The 21,210-nt window shown below is 34.3% G+C and overlaps 1 protein-coding gene across 1 annotated transcript in view; it reads right to left on the bottom strand.

Moving 5' to 3' along the window:
* Positions 1-312: 312 nt before the first annotated feature.
* Positions 313-21,210, bottom strand: part of HELLS (helicase, lymphoid specific) — a 35,370-nt gene continuing 14,472 nt past the window's right edge. Inside the window, exons 11-22 of the mRNA XM_045854460.1 lie at positions 19,829-20,025; positions 14,791-14,887; positions 13,595-13,756; positions 12,701-12,840; positions 12,261-12,399; positions 11,052-11,135; positions 10,850-10,969; positions 9,037-9,153; positions 8,418-8,577; positions 5,084-5,180; positions 4,924-5,000; positions 313-871 (exon numbers count right to left, since the gene is read on the bottom strand). Of these exons, the coding sequence (XP_045710416.1) occupies positions 777-871; positions 4,924-5,000; positions 5,084-5,180; positions 8,418-8,577; positions 9,037-9,153; positions 10,850-10,969; positions 11,052-11,135; positions 12,261-12,399; positions 12,701-12,840; positions 13,595-13,756; positions 14,791-14,887; positions 19,829-20,025 (1,485 nt within the window). The 3' untranslated portion in view covers positions 313-776. The remainder of the gene's footprint in view (positions 872-4,923; positions 5,001-5,083; positions 5,181-8,417; positions 8,578-9,036; positions 9,154-10,849; positions 10,970-11,051; positions 11,136-12,260; positions 12,400-12,700; positions 12,841-13,594; positions 13,757-14,790; positions 14,888-19,828; positions 20,026-21,210) is intronic.

Below are 21,210 nucleotides of genomic sequence, written 5' to 3'. Positions count from 1 at the left end.
CTATATTCTTAGGTCTTGTTTTCTTCTTACTCCCACCACCACTATAAATTTTAAGGGTGTCATCTCTCTTGTTCTATTCATGTTTTGCAAAATATATTACCAGTTCCAGTTTCTGATCTCTTAAGACCCTATAGTACATTCCAGAGCCTTCTCTGCATTAACCCAATATTCAGTTGAAATCTTTTTATATATGTGTATCTTAAGGAATGCAACCAAGCCAGGTAAGTAATGCTGAATCACAATACGTTCCAAGACTTTTGCTATTATTACTTCACCCAAGCCATTCTTTCTGAAAAAAATAATTTGATGATATCATCTTATAATGAACATTTATTTGGTGAACCATTTTATAGCAATAGATCTAAAATCAAACAATTTCTCATTTAAACAGAAAGCACAATCCCAATCTTTCCCCCATTAAAAGCCTACTCCATAACTGAAGTACCCAAAACCCATAAACCGTACTGCTGAAGAGGGGAAGTGAGGGGGAAAGACCATAAACTTCCACAGGAAGACTGTATAAATCTGGCAGTGGTTTAGTACACATGAGGCTATGCCCAAGGGTACTACTGAGTCAGAAAAATTAACCAAAAATCTAAATTGAATATATCATTCTTAATAAGGCTCAGAAAATTACCATCTATTAATTATGCAGTGTTACATTATGTAAACTGAAATAATCAAAAAGTAAAGTAGACAATCTGGACTTTAACACCAATATAGGTAAATCTGTAGATGTAAACAAGAAATTAAAAAAGACATTCTGTAGCTCCAATTTAAAATAAACATTCAGGACTGGAATCTTCAGAGTTTTCTAATATCTTGAATATTCCCATCTTCTCTTTAATTGGTCCTGAGGCATTCATTTGATCTAAGAGAAAAATATTAAAATAAGTATTTGTTTTTTTTAAGTGTTAAGAACCTCAAGAGGAATACTGAAAAAGATGTCCAATATGTTGTTATTAGACATGAGTTATCTGCAAAAAATTTTAAAACTGACAGAAACATGGATTAATAGTACCCAAAGCAATCAAGTTCACTATTTCACAATTATAATCGGCTCCAGGGGACACATAAACTGAAACGTAAGTTTGCCAATTAAAATCACTTCCACTAAATTTAAGATACAGATCTAGAGAAATAAACCGCCTGAATTGTGTTCTCAAACATGTCTTTTTTAAAAAGCCCAATTATGGTTAGTTTAATAGCAGGTAATAAGACACCCTGAAATTTTCTCTTTACACACACTCCCATTACCAATATGTGATCTTTTGTCAATCTAACAGGTGGGGAATAATATCTCTAAAGTGAATTATTCTGATTTCTAGGAAGGTTCAATTATTTTTGTATTTCCCCTGGCCTTTACTTTCTCTCCTGGTAATTGCCAGCTCATATGTTGTCCATTTTTCTTAATTTTTACTTATTTATATATGATAAACATTTTCTGTCTCCTATGTGTTGCAAAATTTTTTGGTTGTCCCTTATTTCTACTTATGGTATTACCTATTTTTCCTGACGTCCTTAAATTATTGCAATAAAATCTATCAAATTGCTCACTTAGCTTGTGAGATGTTAGTATTTATTTTCCTGTCTTGAAGTCATACATATATTTTCCTACTTTTCAAGTTAAAAGTTTTGCTTTATTTACTTAGGTATCAACTACTTAGACTGCTCATTTATCTAAATTTGTTCTTGAGTATGGTATGAAGTTTTCCCTGACTGATTACACATTGTCCCAGCATCATGTATTAAGAGGAATTTCACCTCCTCTACTTGGAAACACTATTTCTGTCATTTATGGATTTTTCCATGTAAGTCTGGCTGACTTTCTAGATTTGTCATACCACTACTTAATACAGCTCATCATATGTTAATTCTTTCTTTAAAGATTATTTATTTATTTTTAGAGAGGGGAAGGGAAGAGACGGGGAGAAACATCAATGTGTGGTCGCTTCTCTCAGTGACCCTTTGGTTCCCAGGCTGTCACTAAATCCACTGAGCCACACCCACCAGGGCCATATGATAATTATCAACTGTTACGACTTTTTAATTAAGTCTTAGTGCCTGGTATGATTTGTTTTGTTCTTCAAAACTGTCCTGGCTCTTGTCCTTTCACTCCTTCATAAAAATTTTAAAAACAGCCTGTCCAAAGTTCTTTAAAAAGTCATATTGGGATTTAATTAATTAGAAGATAAATGTAAGGCATATAAGTGAAGTTGAGGAATAGTGACTTATTTTTAAATACTAAACATTCAAATCTGTGAATCTGGTTAATCTGTACTTTATTCAATCTTTCTATTAATGTCCTTCCATGTCTCAATTTCCTCCATAAGGCCTTAAAGAAACTGTTATATTTAATCATAGTCATGTTATATAGTTTTATAGCTATTATTGTCAGATCTTATTTTCTAAACAACTGTTACAGATACACATAGTATTAATTTATAAGCATCCATCTTGAATACTGTTCTAAAAACTCCCAGATTCGTTTGGACTTTCTATAAAGACTATTACACCACCTGCAAATACAAGCAATATGAACTTTCTTACTATTATTCCTCTAACCTATTATTATTATCTCATAGTATTAGTTAGAAATCCTATGTATACTGTACAATGCTATGAGAGCTGTTATCCTTGAATGTTTTTTTTTAAATCCTCACCCAAGGACATTATTTCATTGCTTTTAGAGAGAGGAAGACAGACAGAAACACTGATGTGAGAAAGAAGCATTGACTGGTTGCCTCCTGTACACACTGGGACCAGTGACCCAAACCCACAACATAGGTATGTGCCCTGATAGGGAATTGAACCCACAACCTTTCAGGTGCTGGATAAAGTTCAACCAACTGAGCCACATAGGCCACAGCTATCCTTGAATGTTTTTCTTTTTAAAGCTCTTTTTTATTTACAGAGTGAGGGGAAGTGAGGAAGAGAGGGAGAGAAACATCCATAGGTTGCAACCCAGGCAAGTGCCCTGAGAGAGAATCAAACTAGTGACCTCTCAGTTTGTGGGATAACACCCAATCCACTGAGCCAAATCAGTCAGGGCTATCTTTGAATGTTCCTAATTTTAGTAGTTGTTTCCTAGATGAACATATTTTTATCAGATTAAGAACATTTTTCTGTATGCCTAGTTTAAATATTGAGGGGTGATTATCATGTTTTATCAAGTGGGTTTTCATTAAGTACTTCTCCTTTATTCAGTTAATATAATTACCATTTTCAAATGTTACACTGTGGTGCTGATTTTTGATAATATATTTAAGATTTGGCCATAATGCTTTTTCTTCGACTCCTGCATTTTTTCATGAACTATATGAATATCATAGTGCATATAAACATACAAAGAACTCAGAATAGCTAAAACTCAAATGTAAGAGCTAAAACTGTAATTCTTAAAGAAAACATCATGATCTTAGGTTTGGCAAAGATAACTTAGACACAATACCAAAATCACCAGATACAGCAACAAAAAAAGGAAAGAGGAGTTCATCAAAAGTAAAAACTTTTGTCTTTCAAAAGGCACTAATTAAAAAAGATGAAGACACAGGCTGGGAGACAATATTTGCAAAACATATCTGATTAAAGGACTTAATCTAGATAGAATATGTAAAGAATTCTTTTAAGTCACTAATAAGACAAACAATTTTGAAAAGATATTTGAATCTAAGTTGACACTGTACAGAGTGGTAAGCTAGTGAATAGCTTGCAATTGGCTCTCCCCACTCCAAACAGGCTTATAGTTTTTGCCTGTTTCTATTGTATTAACTATTCTTACCATGACCATTATCAAGACACCAATGTTAATATGCTGAACACAGAGTTGCAAAAGGTGAGCACGTTATTATGTACTATTTCTACCATACAGACAAAATATAAATAATGAAGAGCACAGGTACCAATAATGTTATAAAATAATTAGGAAATGTTGAGTTTTAAGTATTATATTTGTAATCTCCATGATAGGCACCACTTAACTCATTATTTAAAAAATTGGTAAATGATAGAAGTAATTTATTCTGCCTCATCTGCATAGATTATATCTATTGATTCTGCATAGAATCAACAAGGAAAAGTTCTTAATAAAGTAACAGTAGAATAAAAAAGTCACCATTTTGAAATCCTTAAGGAAAAAAACATCCAAAACAATCATCATCAATGGATGCTATCAGGTTAAAGCTATCAGGTTAAATAAATAGTTGACAGGAAACTATAACATTAAAATAAGTCTAAATCTGATCAAGCTTAGCTCACTAAAAATAAGAAATTCAGCTATTATGTGCCTCCAAGTATGATTTAAAATATGAGAACAAAGCACTGGTATTCCTAAAATATGGAACCTGGAGGTAATTATGCCTACAGAGCTATTTACACAAGCTATTCATTACCTTACAGAAAAGAAAATAAGTAGACAGAGAAAGAAGTCAAAGGATAATACAAGGGGGCAGAGAAGAAAAAATAGGCCCATTTCAGAATCTAGGTCATTTTACAGAACAAATTAACAGGTTTCTCCAACAAATGACACGAAAAAACAAAAGTGAGGAGGGGTGTTATAGAGAAATAGGGACTTCACAATTAATGAAATTTGGATCCTGATTCAAACTGTAAAAAGAATCGAGACAACTGGAGAACTCTGGATATGGATTGGATTATTAGTGCCAACTCTCTTAAACATAATAATGACATAGTGGCTATGTTTGAAAATATGTTCTTTTTAATAAATGATGCATGAGAAAGATATGGGTGAAATGTCATAATTTTAACATTCTGACAAAAAAATAGCAATGAAAAAGGAATGACTAAATGTTGCGAACTATTGAAGATGAGTGGATTTATACATACAGGTACATTATACTATTCTCTCTACTTATGAATATGTTTCAACGTTTCCATGAAAATAAAAGCATGAGCGATATTTACCAATAAGGTCACTTCGATCTAACAACAACTCTAGATCTTCATCACTAATGACTTTCTCTCTTGATCCTTTTACTTCCCTATAAAAGAAAGCAAAAAATCAAGTCTGTATGATAAACCAAAACCATGAATTACATTTTTCTAAAATTAAAAAACATCTTACCTCTCATAATCTCTAGATTTTAATAATTCCATTAATTCCTTAGGGTCTAAGAAGCTCTTAGATGTATTTAATCCAGATTGACCACCTTTGAAATGATCTAGAAAAAGTTTTCAAGAAATTCAGAATACTCGAAATTGTTTTTAAAACCAAAATACATTACAAGCTAATCAGAACTGCTTACATTTAGGACAGATAAAACCTTGTGTTGGGTTGGTAAAGAAGAAAAGCAACTGAAATTCTCAAACTTTGCTGGTAAGAGTATAAAAGAATATGTCCATTTGGGAAAGGTTTGGTAGTTCCCTATAGGTAAACACATACTTATCATAAGACCCAGAACAAATAAATGTTTATGTCCACAAATATCTGTATAGGAGCAGCTTACTGAGTCAAAGTCTGTAATTCAATCAATCAATAGAAGAATTAATAAACTATTCAGCATTTAAAAAAAAACACCAAATTTCTAATACAGACAACAGATGAATTTCAAAATATTATGTTGAGCAAAAGTAGCTAGACAAAAAAGCGCTATAAACAAAGGATGCAGGAAAACCTACTTGGACAATGAAAATGTTTGTGACTGATCTAGAGCAGGGACCCCCAACCTCCAGGCCATGGACTGGTCCAGGGTTGTTAGAATCCATGCCATAGAGCAGGTGAGTTCAAAGATAACACACTTGAATCATCCTGAAACCATTCCCCTACCCTGGTCCATGGGAAAATTGTCTTCCACGAAACAGGTCCCTGGTGCCAAAAAGGTTGGGGACTGCTATTCTAGAGGATTGCTACATGAGTATAAATGAAGTCGGTATGGGAAAAGTCTAGCCAGTTAACATAACGAGAATGGTTTACATGACACTGATGTAGCCTGGCAGCCATGGCAAGTGGACTGGAATGTGCACATGTGAACAATAAGGACTTCACTGTGCTAGACAGTGAGGGCAGTAGACGTCTGAATGAGCATGTGTAATGTCTGGCCATTGCCTTCAAAATGACTAAGCCAGTAAAGGAACGAATCTGCATCAAATTTTGCAATAAGCTTAAACATTCCTTTGTGGAAATTATTTGGATGATTCAGAAGGCCGCAGCTGCGGATCCACTTGTGCATCTCATCTTGCGCAGAGGTTCTGGCGAAACATCAAAGCACCCAGGTGACTCAGCCCCCACCCCCACCCTGCCAGAGCCCAGATCTGGTGCCCTGAGACTTCTGGCTTTTCCCAAAACTAAAATAACCTTCGAAAGGGAAGAGATTCCAGACCACTGATGAGATTCAGGAAAATACAACAGGGCAGCTGATGGCGACTGGGAAGACTATGTGAGGTCCAAAGGTACCTACTTTGAAGGGGACTAAGGCATCATTGTCCTACGTGCGATGTTTCTTGTATTTTCTTCAATAGATGTCTCTATTATTCATATTACATTGCTGGATACTTTCTGGACAGACCTTGTACATAGCTCAAAATTCACCACGCTGCACACTTAAAAATCTGTACGTATCTCAATAAAACTTAATACGTAAAAAATTCCTTTCAAATTATTTGAAATTTAATTTCAAAATACTGAAAATAGAGCTTAAGAAATAAAGCTATGAACTTTACTTAATTTAAACTACATTCAGTAAACAAAGTACATATTCCATCAAATTCCTAAAGCAGCATGGATGAGAAATTTTTAATATACACAAAATCTTCTTAGGATAAAGTTCTTTTTTTCCTCCAATATGTATTCTAACTACAATCTGAATGTTACATCAAGTCAAATAAATCAAAGATGCCCATAACCTAATCCATATTTCCCTCAAAATCCGATGCACTAAAGAAAGTATAGCAGATCCCCAAAAAATCTGTTTTATTATAACACTGATGAGATGCCACAGGAACACAACTCTTGTTTATATTAAGTAGCCCATGGTAAAACTAGTTTTTTGATACATCATTTCACTTCAAGTCACAGAATCTATCAACAACATGAAGTGAGGAATTACTGTATGTCCAAGTAGAAAAGTAGCATAAAATACATTGATAGTAATCTTTAAAAAATATTTTATTTATTTATTTTTAAAGACAGGCGAAGGGACAGAGGAGAAACATCAATGTGTGGTTGCCTCTCGCACGCCCCCTCCTGGGGACCATGCACTAGCACATGCATTAGACTGGAAATCAGCCAGCAACCCCTTTGATTCACAGGCACTCAATGTACTGAGTCACACCAGCCAGAGCCATTGATAGTAATTTTCAACATTATGATGGTGTTCCCATTTCTCTAGGCTTCACAACTAACAGATATTGTCTACCTTTCTCATGGTAGCCATCTAGTCACTTATTCAAATATAATTTTTTTTAGATTTTTTAAAAGATTGTTATTTATTTATTTTTAGAGAGGGAAGGGAGGGAGAAAGAGAGAGAGAAACATCAATGTGTGGTTGCTGGGGTCCGTGGCCTGCAACCCAGGCATGTGCCCTGACTAGGAATCGAATCTGAGATACTTGGTTTATAGCCAGCGCTCAATCCACTGAGCTATGCCAGCCAGGGCATCAAATATAATTTAATATTCAATGAATAAAAGGAGAATTTCTTCAAAGGATCACAAGAAACAGAACAGAAAATGCCCATGCCTCACCCACTTTATTTCCCCTACTCCTCAAATCATTTCTAGATTAGAAAACAGTATATTTTTTAAAATGCCATGGTCAAAAGTATGAAAATGGTACTCTGGAGTAAAAAATTTTTTGAACACATGGTTCCACAAAGTAAGTTGATTTTTTAAAAAATAGATGCACTTTGCAAGTTATATAACTGCCTAATCACTATGTTGCACACCTAAAATTAATATATTGTATGTCAACTATAATTAAAAAATAAATTACTTTTTTAAAATAAAGTAAAAACTCAAAAAAGAAACACACACACAAAATAAACAAAATAAATAAATAAATAAAAACAGCACTACTTCAATGTACTTTTCACATTCCAGTAATTAATACATTGAACTTAGTAGAAGAGGCCTGGAAGTTTTCTTAAATCTTTTCACAGGCTAATCTCTCACCAAGAAATAGTATCATTTCAAATCCCTAACATATTTTTGATAGGCACTTTGAAATTATCCCTGATACTTTTCTCAGCCTGCTTTGTTCCTCATGTAGACACTCAGTAGTTTTTTTTTTTATGTCTATGGTCACCAGCCTACGTCTGTACTTAGAGCTCCAAATCTCCCACTGCCCATTTAATTAATCTTGAACTAATCCAGCCTCACAAATTTGTCTTTCAAAGAAAATAACAATAACAAAAATCTACAATACAACAAACAAAAGGAAAAAGTGCTAGAAAGTGAATCTTACTTTTATGGATGATCAACTTTTCCAGTTTTCTTTTAGCAGCTGCTCTTTCCACAATTTTCTGATCAATAGTGTTTGCTGTAACAAGACGATACACAACAACTGGCTTCGTCTGACCTATTCTATGACATCTGTCCTGGGCCTGAAGATCAGACTGAGGGTTCTTAAAGTAAAAATGAAAAATAACTTTTAACAATATAAGGTTAAAATTATTTAACTTACAGTATGCATGGGTAAAATCAACATGTACAACTAATAATCAGGGGTGTCCAACCTTTTGGCGTCTCTGGGCCACACATTAAGTACAATGCGACATGTAAACACAAAAATTTTTTTTAAGTAAATTTATAATTTTGTGTTGGGCCACATTCATAGCCATTCTGGGCTGCACACAGACTGTGGGCTGCAGGTTAGACACCCAAAGACTGCCTTAACTGAATTCCAAATTCTAGAGTGGCTTCACTGATAGAATATATTCAAGTATTAACACACAGGACACCTCAAAAATTATTTTTACTCATAATGGATATCTTTTCAAAACAAATAAATGAAATTGCAAGGCATACAATGATTTTAAAAATTTAGAATGTAAGATCAGCATATTATTATACTTGTAACTCACCCAATCACTATCATAAATAATAACTGTATCTGCGGCGGTCAAATTAATGCCCAAGCCACCAGCTCGTGTACTCACTAAGAAGATAAACACATCTGGATCTGTGTTGAAGTTGTGCATCTAAAAGCAAAGAGAACGTGAACACAGGAATTAAGAAACAAACTTTCTGCCTGGAAAGTTAATAGGTTGCTGCATGTGGAACAGTTGTCTTACTAGCATGTGTTTTACCAGGAAAGGAAAGGGAGGTCAGTGGTGGGCCAAGGTTTATAAATATGACCCAGCATTCTTCAAACTTGGTATGAGTTCTTTGGCATCCACAGGACTTTTGATGCAAGGTCAATATTGAAAACCCAAGAAGCCATAAAAGTTGAAAAAGACCAACTTTCTGAAAAGAGATAAAAGTACAAGACTCACCTCCCATTATACAAGAAAAGTATAGACATGCCTACTCCTCAGGTTGTGGCAAAAAACCAGGGGCCTTAGGACATGCTGTATCATTACAACTTTAAGAGAGGCCTGTGCCATTCAAGCTCAGGCCGGTCATACAGGTGCCCTATGACTCTTTGACTGATACTCAGTAAAAACCCTAGACACCAAGGCCCAGGTGAGCTTCCCTGGTTTGCTTTCCATGCACTATTACAAAATGTTGTTAGGATAAATAAGTGCTGTCTGTGAGACTCCCCCTGGAAACTCACATCTAGTTTCTCCTGGACTTCAACTATCTAACTTTTCTCTTCACCAATTTTAATCTGTATTGTTTCACTGTAATAAACCACAACCATGACAAAGAGAAAGAAGCTTGAACTAAAACACTGAGATTATTTTTACATACAACTATTAAAGATGTATCCAAGGGAGGCCAAATCAATCATCAGGTTTACAAAACAATTATGTTAATAAAATACCTGCTAATGTTAACTTATTTTCTAAGCATCTATTTTATTAAGATCTTAACTTTGTTTTTAAAAAAACCTCTCATCACAAGGCAAGTTTAAGGGAGATTATCTAATATTAGAAACAGTGTTAGGAAATATTATTAAAATATTAGGAAAAAAAATCTAGGCTATCCCCCCTCAAAAATGGTGATAAAAATACCCCAAGCAGTTGGCTAGGAGATAAAGTCAGCAGGAAAGGGGGCTTACTCAGAGGGAGCATGGACAAAGTTTTTCAGTAGATGGGTAATGTTCTGTATCCTGACAGTTTGTGGATTCATTTACACACACACATAAATCAAAACTCAGCGAAGGCACACTTTCTTTTATCACCTTTGGAATATGTAAATAATACTCCAAAAGACAAAATACACTGAAGTAATTAGAAAGAAGTACATATCAGCTGTGATTTAGTTTGAAATACACTGATGGAATATTGAATGGATACAGTAATGAATTTATGCTATATCATGGTATGCAATAAAAAAGGGAAAAAGTCCAAATGGCAGGTTCTAGGTGGATTTACAGGTGGTTTCTGTAAAATTGTTTCAACTGCTATTATTGAAATCTTCATAGCAAAATGTTGGAAGAGCCAAAATGGAGAAAAAACTTCCTGTTATCCTATTATAGTGACTGTTGTGTAAGATATTAAGTAAGGTTGTGCCAAAAGATATAGTATATCATTTGATAAAAATTAAGACTTATGCTTATGTTTTTGCTTATGCTTATCTTTTCAAAATGCTTATGTTTTTGATCCTGCTATATATAGGGCTTTAGGTCTTTTGTATCTCTATCATCAATCTATGAGTCTACTTAGAATATTACTTGAGAAATCAAGATAACAGTTACAGAAAAGCAGCGGTGTATGACATAAGTAGTCTTACATTTTCTTCTCTCTCTGAATAAGACATGGATCCATCAAGTCTGCTGAACTTGAAATTTCTAAAGTGGCAGAAATCCATCAAAATGTCCAACATTCTTGTCATTTGTGAAAACAGCAGCACCTGAAATTTAAATGTTCTTAATATCTATATTGATTAATAAAGAATAATTAAATAATAAAAAAGTCCAACCAAAAAGTACCACCTTATGACCTCTGGTTTTTAGTTCTGGCAGCATTCGATCCAAAATTAAGAATTTCCCAGAATTTGTTACTAATTCTTCATCAACCTTAAAATGGGGAAAGAAAAAAAAAAACAGACAAAAAAAATAGTTACAACCATGACTAATAATTTGGTTTTGTCAAAATAAAAGCCACGTGACTAGTTCAATTTTCAATGACAAATAAATCCTACACTTTCATAAAGTGCAAAAAAATTTTTAAATTTGACCTTGTTATTTGTTTCTTTTTAGTAGAACATAATTCTTCCTCTAAGAAAGGCATACTGTAGAATTTAAAACCTATTTCACAAAAACAAAATTCAGTTTAAGTATAACCTTGAGCTGTCCTCCTCACCCCTTCCCAAAGGCTTTGTGTAAGAGAATAAGGTCAAATGTATTATATACATATTGAGGTTTATTCTTTATAACAGTATATTTTCATGAAAATTATGTATGAAAATCCCTGCTAGAACTTCCAGTAGACACTAAAGAAAACATAGGAGTTTATAAATAACCTAGCATTGAAGATTAAGAAATTATTCACCTTCTGGGGAATAGCAATGACCTCATCAGATTATCTTCTTTTATATTCACATGAAACACTATAAAGCAGTGTTTCTCAAATATGAGCAATTTGCCCACCACTTCCAGAGTATGTTTGACAGTGTCTACATGTATTTTAGGCAGTTACAACGGGGAGAGGGAAATGCTGTTGGCATGTATTGGCTAGAGGTAGGAATAAATGATGCTAAATGGCCTACAATCCATAGGACAGCATCTCCTAGACAAAGAAATACACTGATCCCAAATGTCTTATTTCCAGGGGTGAGAAATGCTGTTATAAACTACTATGAAACAGGGTTATTGAGGATTGCTTAGAACTGATTTCCTTTAATACTATGATATTTTCCCACCAACTGCCCAAGAAAGCAATTTCATTTAATCCGAAGTCCACAACTGAATACCAACTTTTTGATTTTCTTCTGTGACTCTTTGTTGAAATGCAATTGAGGATCCGAATAGTTCTGACAAACTGAATACCAACTAAAAGGAATACTGAAAAGGCTGGCAACTAAAGATGTCTCTAAAATTAGCTGCATTACTAAAAAAATTGTATTTCAAACTTTCCCAATGTGGAAAGTGACAGTTTCTCAAGAAATGAGAACAGCGCACTCATTATTAAATGATATTTACCTTAAACTCTTGTGTGACTGGGTCTATAGGGTACTCAATCAAATATGGATGATTACAGCATTTACGAAGTAGCATCATTACATTCTGCAGCTTCAGATTAACTTCAGAATCTACAGGAAAATTCACTTCCACAATAGGTCTACCAAAAATATATAATCCGTTAATACAAGAAATATAAAAACTACACAGTTTAAAAGATATCTTATTTATTCTTAATCCTAACCTGGGGACATTGTTTTCAGGGAGAGAAACATCAATGTGAGAGAGAAAGAGACTGGTTGTCTTCTTGTACACATCCCAACCATGGGAATCGTACCCACAACCTGGGTATGTACCCTGCCTGGGAATCAAACCCCTCAATCTTTTGGTCCATGGGACAATGCTCCAACCAACTTAGCCACACTAGCCAGGGCAAGGATACTTTATCTTTAAACTCATACCTTTCTCGGTCTAGCTCTGGCTGTATCTGACTGATCAATTTTTCCAATTCATTAGGGGAATCATCTAGTTCGCTGTAGTTTATTAACTTTCTAGTTCGTCGTTTTGGTCGTCCAGTGGAACTTAGCTGAACTGTTTCTTTCTAAAAGAGAACAAATTAAAGGATTATCTATTTAAAAAGCTATCCCCTTATTCTAAATATATACAAAGTGGGGTATAATATTTTCATGTATAAAATGTTTTAAGATAAAAAGAAAAAACAATTTTGTCTTTCATCATCATTAACTTTAATAATAATTTCCAAAGACACAAAATCAAGCATCTGTGAAATAAGGCTCCACAAATCTACATTACAGGGTAATTCTTTGGACTGGTATAATCTTTCAATGTAATTCTCACAACTGGCAACTACTATAAATTTCTAATAATAAAAAAGTCAAGCATATAGTCAAAAACCTGCACATTTAAGCAAAATTTAAAGGTGTCCTAATCTTCAGTTACAAAATATTCATATCACACTTGAATTTGTATAATATGGTAGGTGACTAAAGAAGGTATTTCTTTAAAATAGAGTATCCTATTAGAATTTTTGACTCTCGGTAACATCCTATATATAAAGGGATTGTGTTTTGGGGATTGGTCTAGTTGGCAAGCCCTTAGAGTATACTGTGTGTCTGTTCAAATCAACATTCTTAACTAGCATTCCAGATGACTACAGAGATTAATGCATAAACCATCACTTAAATTTTAATAGGATGACTGGCTTTATGCCTTTTACTCTTGTTAGAAATTCACCTTCATGAAGTCCTGAAAACAGATGAGTCATAAGACCGAAATCAACCATGAAATTTTCTATGCCAACATCATTTACAGTCTATTTTAAATCCATATCCTACCTCAATGGATCCAAACATGTTTGCAATTGTACGGTTCACAATGGCTGTATAAAAGATCTCTTGTTTCTTTGAAAGTGGTGCATAAACGACTACTTCTCGTTTAGGAGGAACTTCAAGAGCAACATCAGATTTTAGTCTTCTCAGTAAGAAAGGTGTTAGAATCTAAAATGTAAACATGAATAAACATATGTAAATTCTGTACACTCCTGTGGTTTAGGGAACACTCTCCCCCCACAGGTCCCTTTCTCCTTCTCTTTTTTCCCTATGCAAATATTATTAAGTCTCTAAAGGTGCGATAAAAAAAAAATGTCTCCTTGAAATTTTCCCTGATCAGATCACCTAACTACAAACTCGTAATATTTATCTATAGCATTTCACAATTTACTTATTTTTCTAATTTATCCTGAATATTTTTAAAAGCTGAAATAAATAATACCTGTACTTCTTAGGGTAAAACTTATAGCCCACAGCTTTTAAAGCAATGTTTTGGATCAACCAACCCAGAGATGTGGTCATGAAAACCTTCTACATCATAACACTTCATATTTAAAATTACTCTTTCATTAACTGTGTGATGACAAGTGATTTCAACATTTACAAAACAACATATAAGGAATACATAATTATATTATTATTAAACTACTTAGGTCTTTAGAAGAAATATCCCAGAGGTAAGGAGTCAATAAGGCACTTTACAAGAGAAAGAGAACATTACCAATTGTTTTTTTTTTTAAAGTATCTTTAGACATCAGTCCAGAAATAAATATACCTAAAGGAAATTACTCAGAAAGAAAGGGGAAAAGATATGGTAGGATACATATGATTTGGTGTATTATTTTTACTTTCCATTTCTACACTGTTTCAGATTTTTATTATAAATATGTATAAGCTTTAAAGTGAAAAATTATAAGGATTTTTAATGAAACTGTCAAAACACAATTAAGAAGGTTTGTATGTCCATATAAACATATCAGTAACCATTAGAAGTCAAATGAACATACATTAAAAGGGCAAAATTTCAAAATGTACTTGAATTCTGCTATAAAGCCATGTGACCTCTGGGGGTAGGGGTATATGCTAAATTTGGGAAGTAGTTCATTTTTCAAAATCTACTACAAAGAGCTGAATAGTGGATTTCTAGGCTTCCTTTTTTTTACTCTGAGTCTACAGTAACCAAAATAAGAAAAAGCCAAAACCTGGTGCAGCATATGTAATACATTCTGTTCTCTTTCCTTAGCAATAATATCTTCAGCAGTTTCAGAAAGACTAGTGATATCAAACCAAGATTCAAAGCTGTAAAAAAAATGATTACAAATTAAGCTATCACATAAATTATATAACATGATGTGTTTCACATTTTTAATTTTATATTAACTTGAATATTAAAAAGCAGATACTTTTTTTCTTATTTATTGATTTTGGAGAGCAAGGAAGGGAGAGAGAGAGAAAAACACTGATTTGTTGTTCCAATTATTTATGCATTCACTGGTTGATTCTTGCATGTGCCCTGATCAGGAATCAAACCTGCAACCTTGGTGTAGTGGGATGATACTCTAACTGCACTAGCCAGCCAGGGCAGAAGCAGTTATTTTCTTAAGGGAACATTATTTTTTTTCTGACTTATACATTGACCTAATCTTACAACCATATGAAAATCAAATAAACATTAAGGTACATTTTTTTGTTGTTGTTTTTTTAAAAAGCAAACTGCCACATGCAGCACCTGATTTGGATGTGTATGGAGTCTTGGAAGTTTGACTATCCTACGTTTTACTACAAATGGACCTTGAGAGCTTGCCTAGAGGTTCTAGCAGGGGAGTGCAGCCACTACCGTAAGTGTGACAAAAGAACATTCCTTTTCTACCAGGGACTTTCATCCTCTTCTTCAACCTAGCCCACAGCTTGAGAAGGAACTCACAAGAAATGGTGAGGGACAAGGGGACACAAGCCTCGCCTGCTAGATTAACCAATCCTGGTGGATCAATGAATGGGGTGACAGGTGTTGCAGCCAGATAACCCTCACATCCTAAGGTACATACTATATGCAAGAGTTTAGTGGACAAGTAGAAATGAAAACTATCTTTGAAATCCAAGCTGGTATAATCTCTCTTTGGATATAAATATGACCTGCTGCAACTAAAGGTTTTAAAATTCAACATATGTAATCATATCTACTATATAGTCTTAGTTATTCACAATGTAAAAAAAAACTATTAAGCCCTGGCTGGTGTGGCTCAGTGGATTGAGAACTGGACTGCGAAGCAAGGGGTCGCTAGTTTGATTCCCAGTCAGGGCACATGCCTGGGTTGCAGGCCAGGTCCCTGGTGGGGGGCACACAAGAGGCAACCACACATTGATGTTTCTCTCCCTCTCTTTCTCCTTCCCTTCCCCTTTCTCTAAAAACAAACAAATAAATAAATACATACATACATACATACATACTTTAACATAAAAATAAAAATAAACTATTAAAAAGAGCAAATAAGTCTAAGAATGCCTTAAGTCTACACTAAGTAATTATATTGTCAGGTAAATGCAATTGGGAAAAATACCAGCAATATTCATATGCAGTAGTAGTTAGACCAGATATTCCCAAACTTTGAGCACCTGAAGCACATTATATGAATTCAGATTCCAAGCTCCTATCTCAATGTTTTAACCCTGTAGGAATGCGTAGGATGTAGAAAGGTTGTCCTTCACAAATGTTCCCTACTAACAGACAGCCTAGTCTTGGACCAACATTTGGTAACTAGAGGTGAAAATTTTACTTTCAAAATAAAACATTCAATTTTCCCAAATTAAATTACCTTTCCACTTTCACTGATGCCAAAAGAAATCAATTATTTTGCTCTCCTGATTTTGATATTTCCATCTTTATTATTTTTAACTTCTGTTAAGATCATTCTCTTCCATTCTGAGCATATTATTTTCTGAAAACTATTTTTATTTTTTGGTTTTCATAATATAAGCTAAAATTCAAAGTTTATAGAATTAAAAGCACTGGGCTAAGTTAAAGACACAACAAACAAAGGAATCTACAGGCCAATATCGCTGATGAACAGACACTAAAATCCTCAACAAAATATTAGCAAGCTGCAAGAAATACATTATAAAGATCATACACCATGACCATAATCAAGTGGGATTCATTCTCAGGGATGCAAGGATGGTACAACATTCACAAATCAATAAACGTAATACATCACATAAATAAAAATCACATGATCATATCAATAGATGCAGAAAAAGCATGTAATAAGGTACAGCATCCATTTATGATAAAAACACTCAGCAAAGTGGGAATAGAGACTATACCTTAACATAATAAAGGCCATATAGGAGAAAACTACAGCAAACATCATACTCAATGGGCAAAAATTAAAGGCTTTCCCATTAAGATCAGGAAGAAGGTAAGGATGTCTGCTTTCACCACTTCTATTCAACATAGTAATGGAAGTCCTAGCCACAGCAATCAGACAATACAAAGAAATAAAAGGCATCCAAATTGGAAACAAGGAAGCAAAACTGTCATTGTTGCACATGACATGACAGTGAACACAGAAAATCCTATCAACTCCACCATAAAACTACTCAACCTAATAAGTGAATTTGGCAAAACAGAAGGATACAGAGTCAATATTCAGAAATCGAAGGCATTTTTGTAGACCAACAATGAAATATCAGAAACAGAAATCAGGAAAAAAATCCCATTTGATATAGCAACAAGAAAAATAAAGTACATAGGAATAAACCTAACCAAGGACATAAAAGACCTGTGCTCAGAAAACTATACAACACTAAAGAAAGAAACTAAGGAAGACACAAACGAATGGAAGCATGTACCATGTTTGTGGACTGGAAGCATTAATATCATCAAAATGTCCATAAAACCCCAAGCAATTTATGGATTCAATGCATTCCCTATTAAAATAGCAATGACATATTTCACAGAAATAGAATAAACACTTCAAAAATTTATATGGAACCCTAAACGACACCAAAGAGCCACAGAAATTTGGAGAAAGAACAAAGGAGGGATCACAATACCTAATATCAAACTATGTTACAAGGCCACCGTAATCAAAACTGTTGGGTACTGGCCCAAGGACAAACACATAGACCAATGGAACAGAATAGAAAGCCCAGGAACAAACCAAGTCTCTATGGTCAATTAATATTTAACAAAAGGGGCAGAAGCATAAAATGGAGTAAAAACAGCCTCTTCAGCAAATTTTGTTTGGAGAACTGGACAGCTACATGCAAAAAAAAAGAAAGAAAGAAAGAAAGAAAGAAACTTGATCACCAGCTCACACCATATACAAAAATAAATTCAAGGTGGATAAAAGTCTTAAATGTAAGTTGTGACACCATGGAAGTCCTTCAGGAGAACACAGGCAGGAAAATCTCAAATATTCCACACAGCAATATTTTCACTGATATGTCCCTAGAGCAAGGGACATAAAGGAAAGAATAAACAAATGGGACCCCATCAAAATAAAAAGTTTCTGCACAGTTAAAGAAAATATCAGCAAAATGAAAAAGGAACCAACTGTATGGGAAAACATTTTCAAATGATACCCCGGACAAGGGTTTGATCTCCAAAATATATAAAGAACTCACATGGTTCCACTCCAGGAAGACAAAAAAAACAAATTAAAAAATGGGCAAAAGACTTGAACAAACACTTCTCCAAGGAGGACATACAGAAAGCCCAGAGACATATGAAAAGATGCTCAGCTTCACTAGCCATCAGAGATGCAAATTAAAACCACAATGAGATACCATTGTATATGGGTGAGAATGGCCATCATTAACAAATCAACAAACAAGTGTTGGAGAGGATGTGGACAAAAGGGAACCTTGGCGCACTGTTGGTGGGAATGCAGACAGGTGCAGCCACTATGGAAAACAGTATGGAATTTCCTCAGAAAACTAAAAATGGATCTGCCTTTTGACGCAGCAATTCCACTGCTAGGACTATATCCTAAGAACCCTGAAACACCAATACAAAAGAACCTATGCACCCCAATGTTCATAGCAGCACAATTTATTAACAGCCAAGTGCTGGAAGGAACCTAGGTGCCCATCAGTAAATGAATGGATCAAAAAACTGTGGACATTTACACAATAGAATACTACACAGCAGAAAGAAAGGAGCTCCTACCCTTTGCAACAGCATGGATGGAACTGGAGAGCATTATGCTAAATGATATAAGCCAGATGGTGAAAGACAAATACCATATGATCTCACCTACAAGTGGAACTTAATCAACAAAACAAAGAAGCAAGCAAAATATGACCAGAGACATTGAAATTAAGAACAAACTGAGAGTAACCAGAGGGAAGGTAGGAGGGAATAATGAGGGAAAACAGGGGAAGGGTTTTCAGAACATGTATAAAGGACACCTGGACAAAAAGGGGTGTAGGATCAAGGGTGGGAAGTGGGGATCAGTGGGGTTGCGGGGATTGGTGGAAAAATGTAGGCAACTGTACTTGAACAACATTTAAAAAAAAGCACTAGGTTAAAACTGAGACTGGTTTTACTATTGGCTCTGGCATTAACTTGTTAAATTTTTAATAACTCTACACCAGCGTTTTTCTTATATGTGAGACAGTAGATATATTTAACCTCTATCCCCTGAATTATTTTGTAAGCATAAAATGAGTAAATACCACCTGAATGTGTTTCATGAATTTTACCAAATTGAGCCCTATAAAAACATTTAACATTTAACAAAATATTTTAATTGTTCTCAATTCAGTTTTTCTTTAATCAATGCAAATAAAATCCTAATATTTTATTTATTTGCTCACACATAATTTGTATCAAGAGTGGAACATGTAGGGAAAGGAGGAATTGGTGAAAGGTCAAAACTTCCAGTTATAGTAAGAAAACTTCCAGTTATAGTAAGAAGTAATAGGGATGTAATTGATAACTACTATTAATACTCCTGTAAGATACAGAGGAAAGTTGTTGAGATAACTAAACCTATTGTGGTAATCATTTCACAAAATAAGTAAATCAAACCTTCATGCTGTATGCACATCTTAAACTTTTACAGTGGAGTATGCCCATTATTTTGCAATAGAGCTTGAAGAAAACCACTATAAAGAATAAAATACTACAAAGAACTTGCCAAAAAGCTATTATCCTAATTCAGCTACCTAGAAGAAAGAACATGTATTTTGAGGTTAGGGAAATGTAGAAAGAGTTAAAATAATTGGTTTACCTACCTTTTCAAGTCATCAAATACATCTGGTAACAAAAAGTTCAGCAATGACCAAAGTTCTGATAAATTGTTTTGCAGGGGAGTCCCAGTCAAAAGAAGTTTGTTGTCCGCATTGAATCGTTTTAACTCCCTGATTAGACGGCACTTCATGTTCTTAATCCTATGTCCTTCATCTACTATTAAGTATTTCCAAAAGCAATGCTGGAAAAGGAATTTAGGGAAAAAAATTTTTAAATGATACCTCACAATTTTTCCTAAAAATCAATTCTAAAAATAAAATTTCTTCATTTGTGATGAATACTCAATTTTATCAAACAGCATTTCTGTATCTATTGAGATGATCATGTTTTCCCCTAATCTAATAAAAGGATAATTTCCTCAACTAAAGCATACTTGTGTTCCTGAAATACACCTCACGTGGCCATAAACTAATAATTAAAATCTACCTGTTATTACATACTTAACATTTTTCCATTCACATTCTTTAGTCAAAGCAGTCTGTAGTTTTCCATTCTAATGCATTGTCAAAGGTGCTTAATGTTATACTAAATAACTGAAAAAGAATTAAAAGTTTCCATTAGTACCATATGCTGAGAAACAGGATCAGAATTTTCTTTTTCAGGCCTACACCTGAGATTGACACTCTTATCCATATGAAAATGTTATGCTACAGATTCGTAAGTCTAAAATAAGTTGTCTTCATATAACCTATTCTTATTTCATTAAAATTAAATAGATAAGTCAGTCCTAATGATTTAAACCACACATCACAGACATAACTGCAATGTATTCACGGATTAGGTCTAGATCTGGCAGATTCTAACACATTTAAAATGATACTATGGCCCTGGACGGTGTGGTTCAGTTGGCTGGAGCACTGTCCCATAAACCAAAAGGTTATGGGTTCAATTCCCAGTCAGGGCACATTACTATGATGTGGGTTCAGTCCCCTACTTGGGGTACACAGCAGAGGCAACTGATCAATGTTTCTCTCCCTCTCTCCCCCACCTTTCCCTTTAGTCTCTCTAAAATTCAATAAGCATGTCCTCAGGTGAGGATAAAAAAATGACATTATGGCTATAGAGTAAAGTGTCACTGGCTTTAATTTTCTTTTTAGAAACGACAACCTTCAGCTTGATCTTTCTGTTAAAATAAACCTTGACTAGTGTGGCTCAGTGGGTTGGGCATAATACAGCAAACCTAAAGGTCGCAGTTTCAATTCCTGGTTAGGGCACATGCCTAGGATACAAGTCAGGTCCCTGACTGGGGGCTTGCAAGAAGCAAAAGATCAATGTTTCTCTCCCTCTTATTTTCCTTCCCTTCCCCTCTCTCTAAAAAATAAATAAAAATCTTAAAAAACAAAAACAAAAAAAACCAACCTTCAGT

This window comes from Phyllostomus hastatus, unplaced genomic scaffold (genome assembly GCF_019186645.2).
Source record: "Phyllostomus hastatus isolate PE091 unplaced genomic scaffold, TTU_PhHast_1.1 phas_scaffold_1066, whole genome shotgun sequence".
NCBI lineage: Eukaryota > Metazoa > Chordata > Mammalia > Chiroptera > Phyllostomidae > Phyllostomus > Phyllostomus hastatus.
The sequence above is the reverse complement of the archived record's forward strand: the minus strand, read 5'-3'. Positions and strand labels throughout refer to the sequence as shown.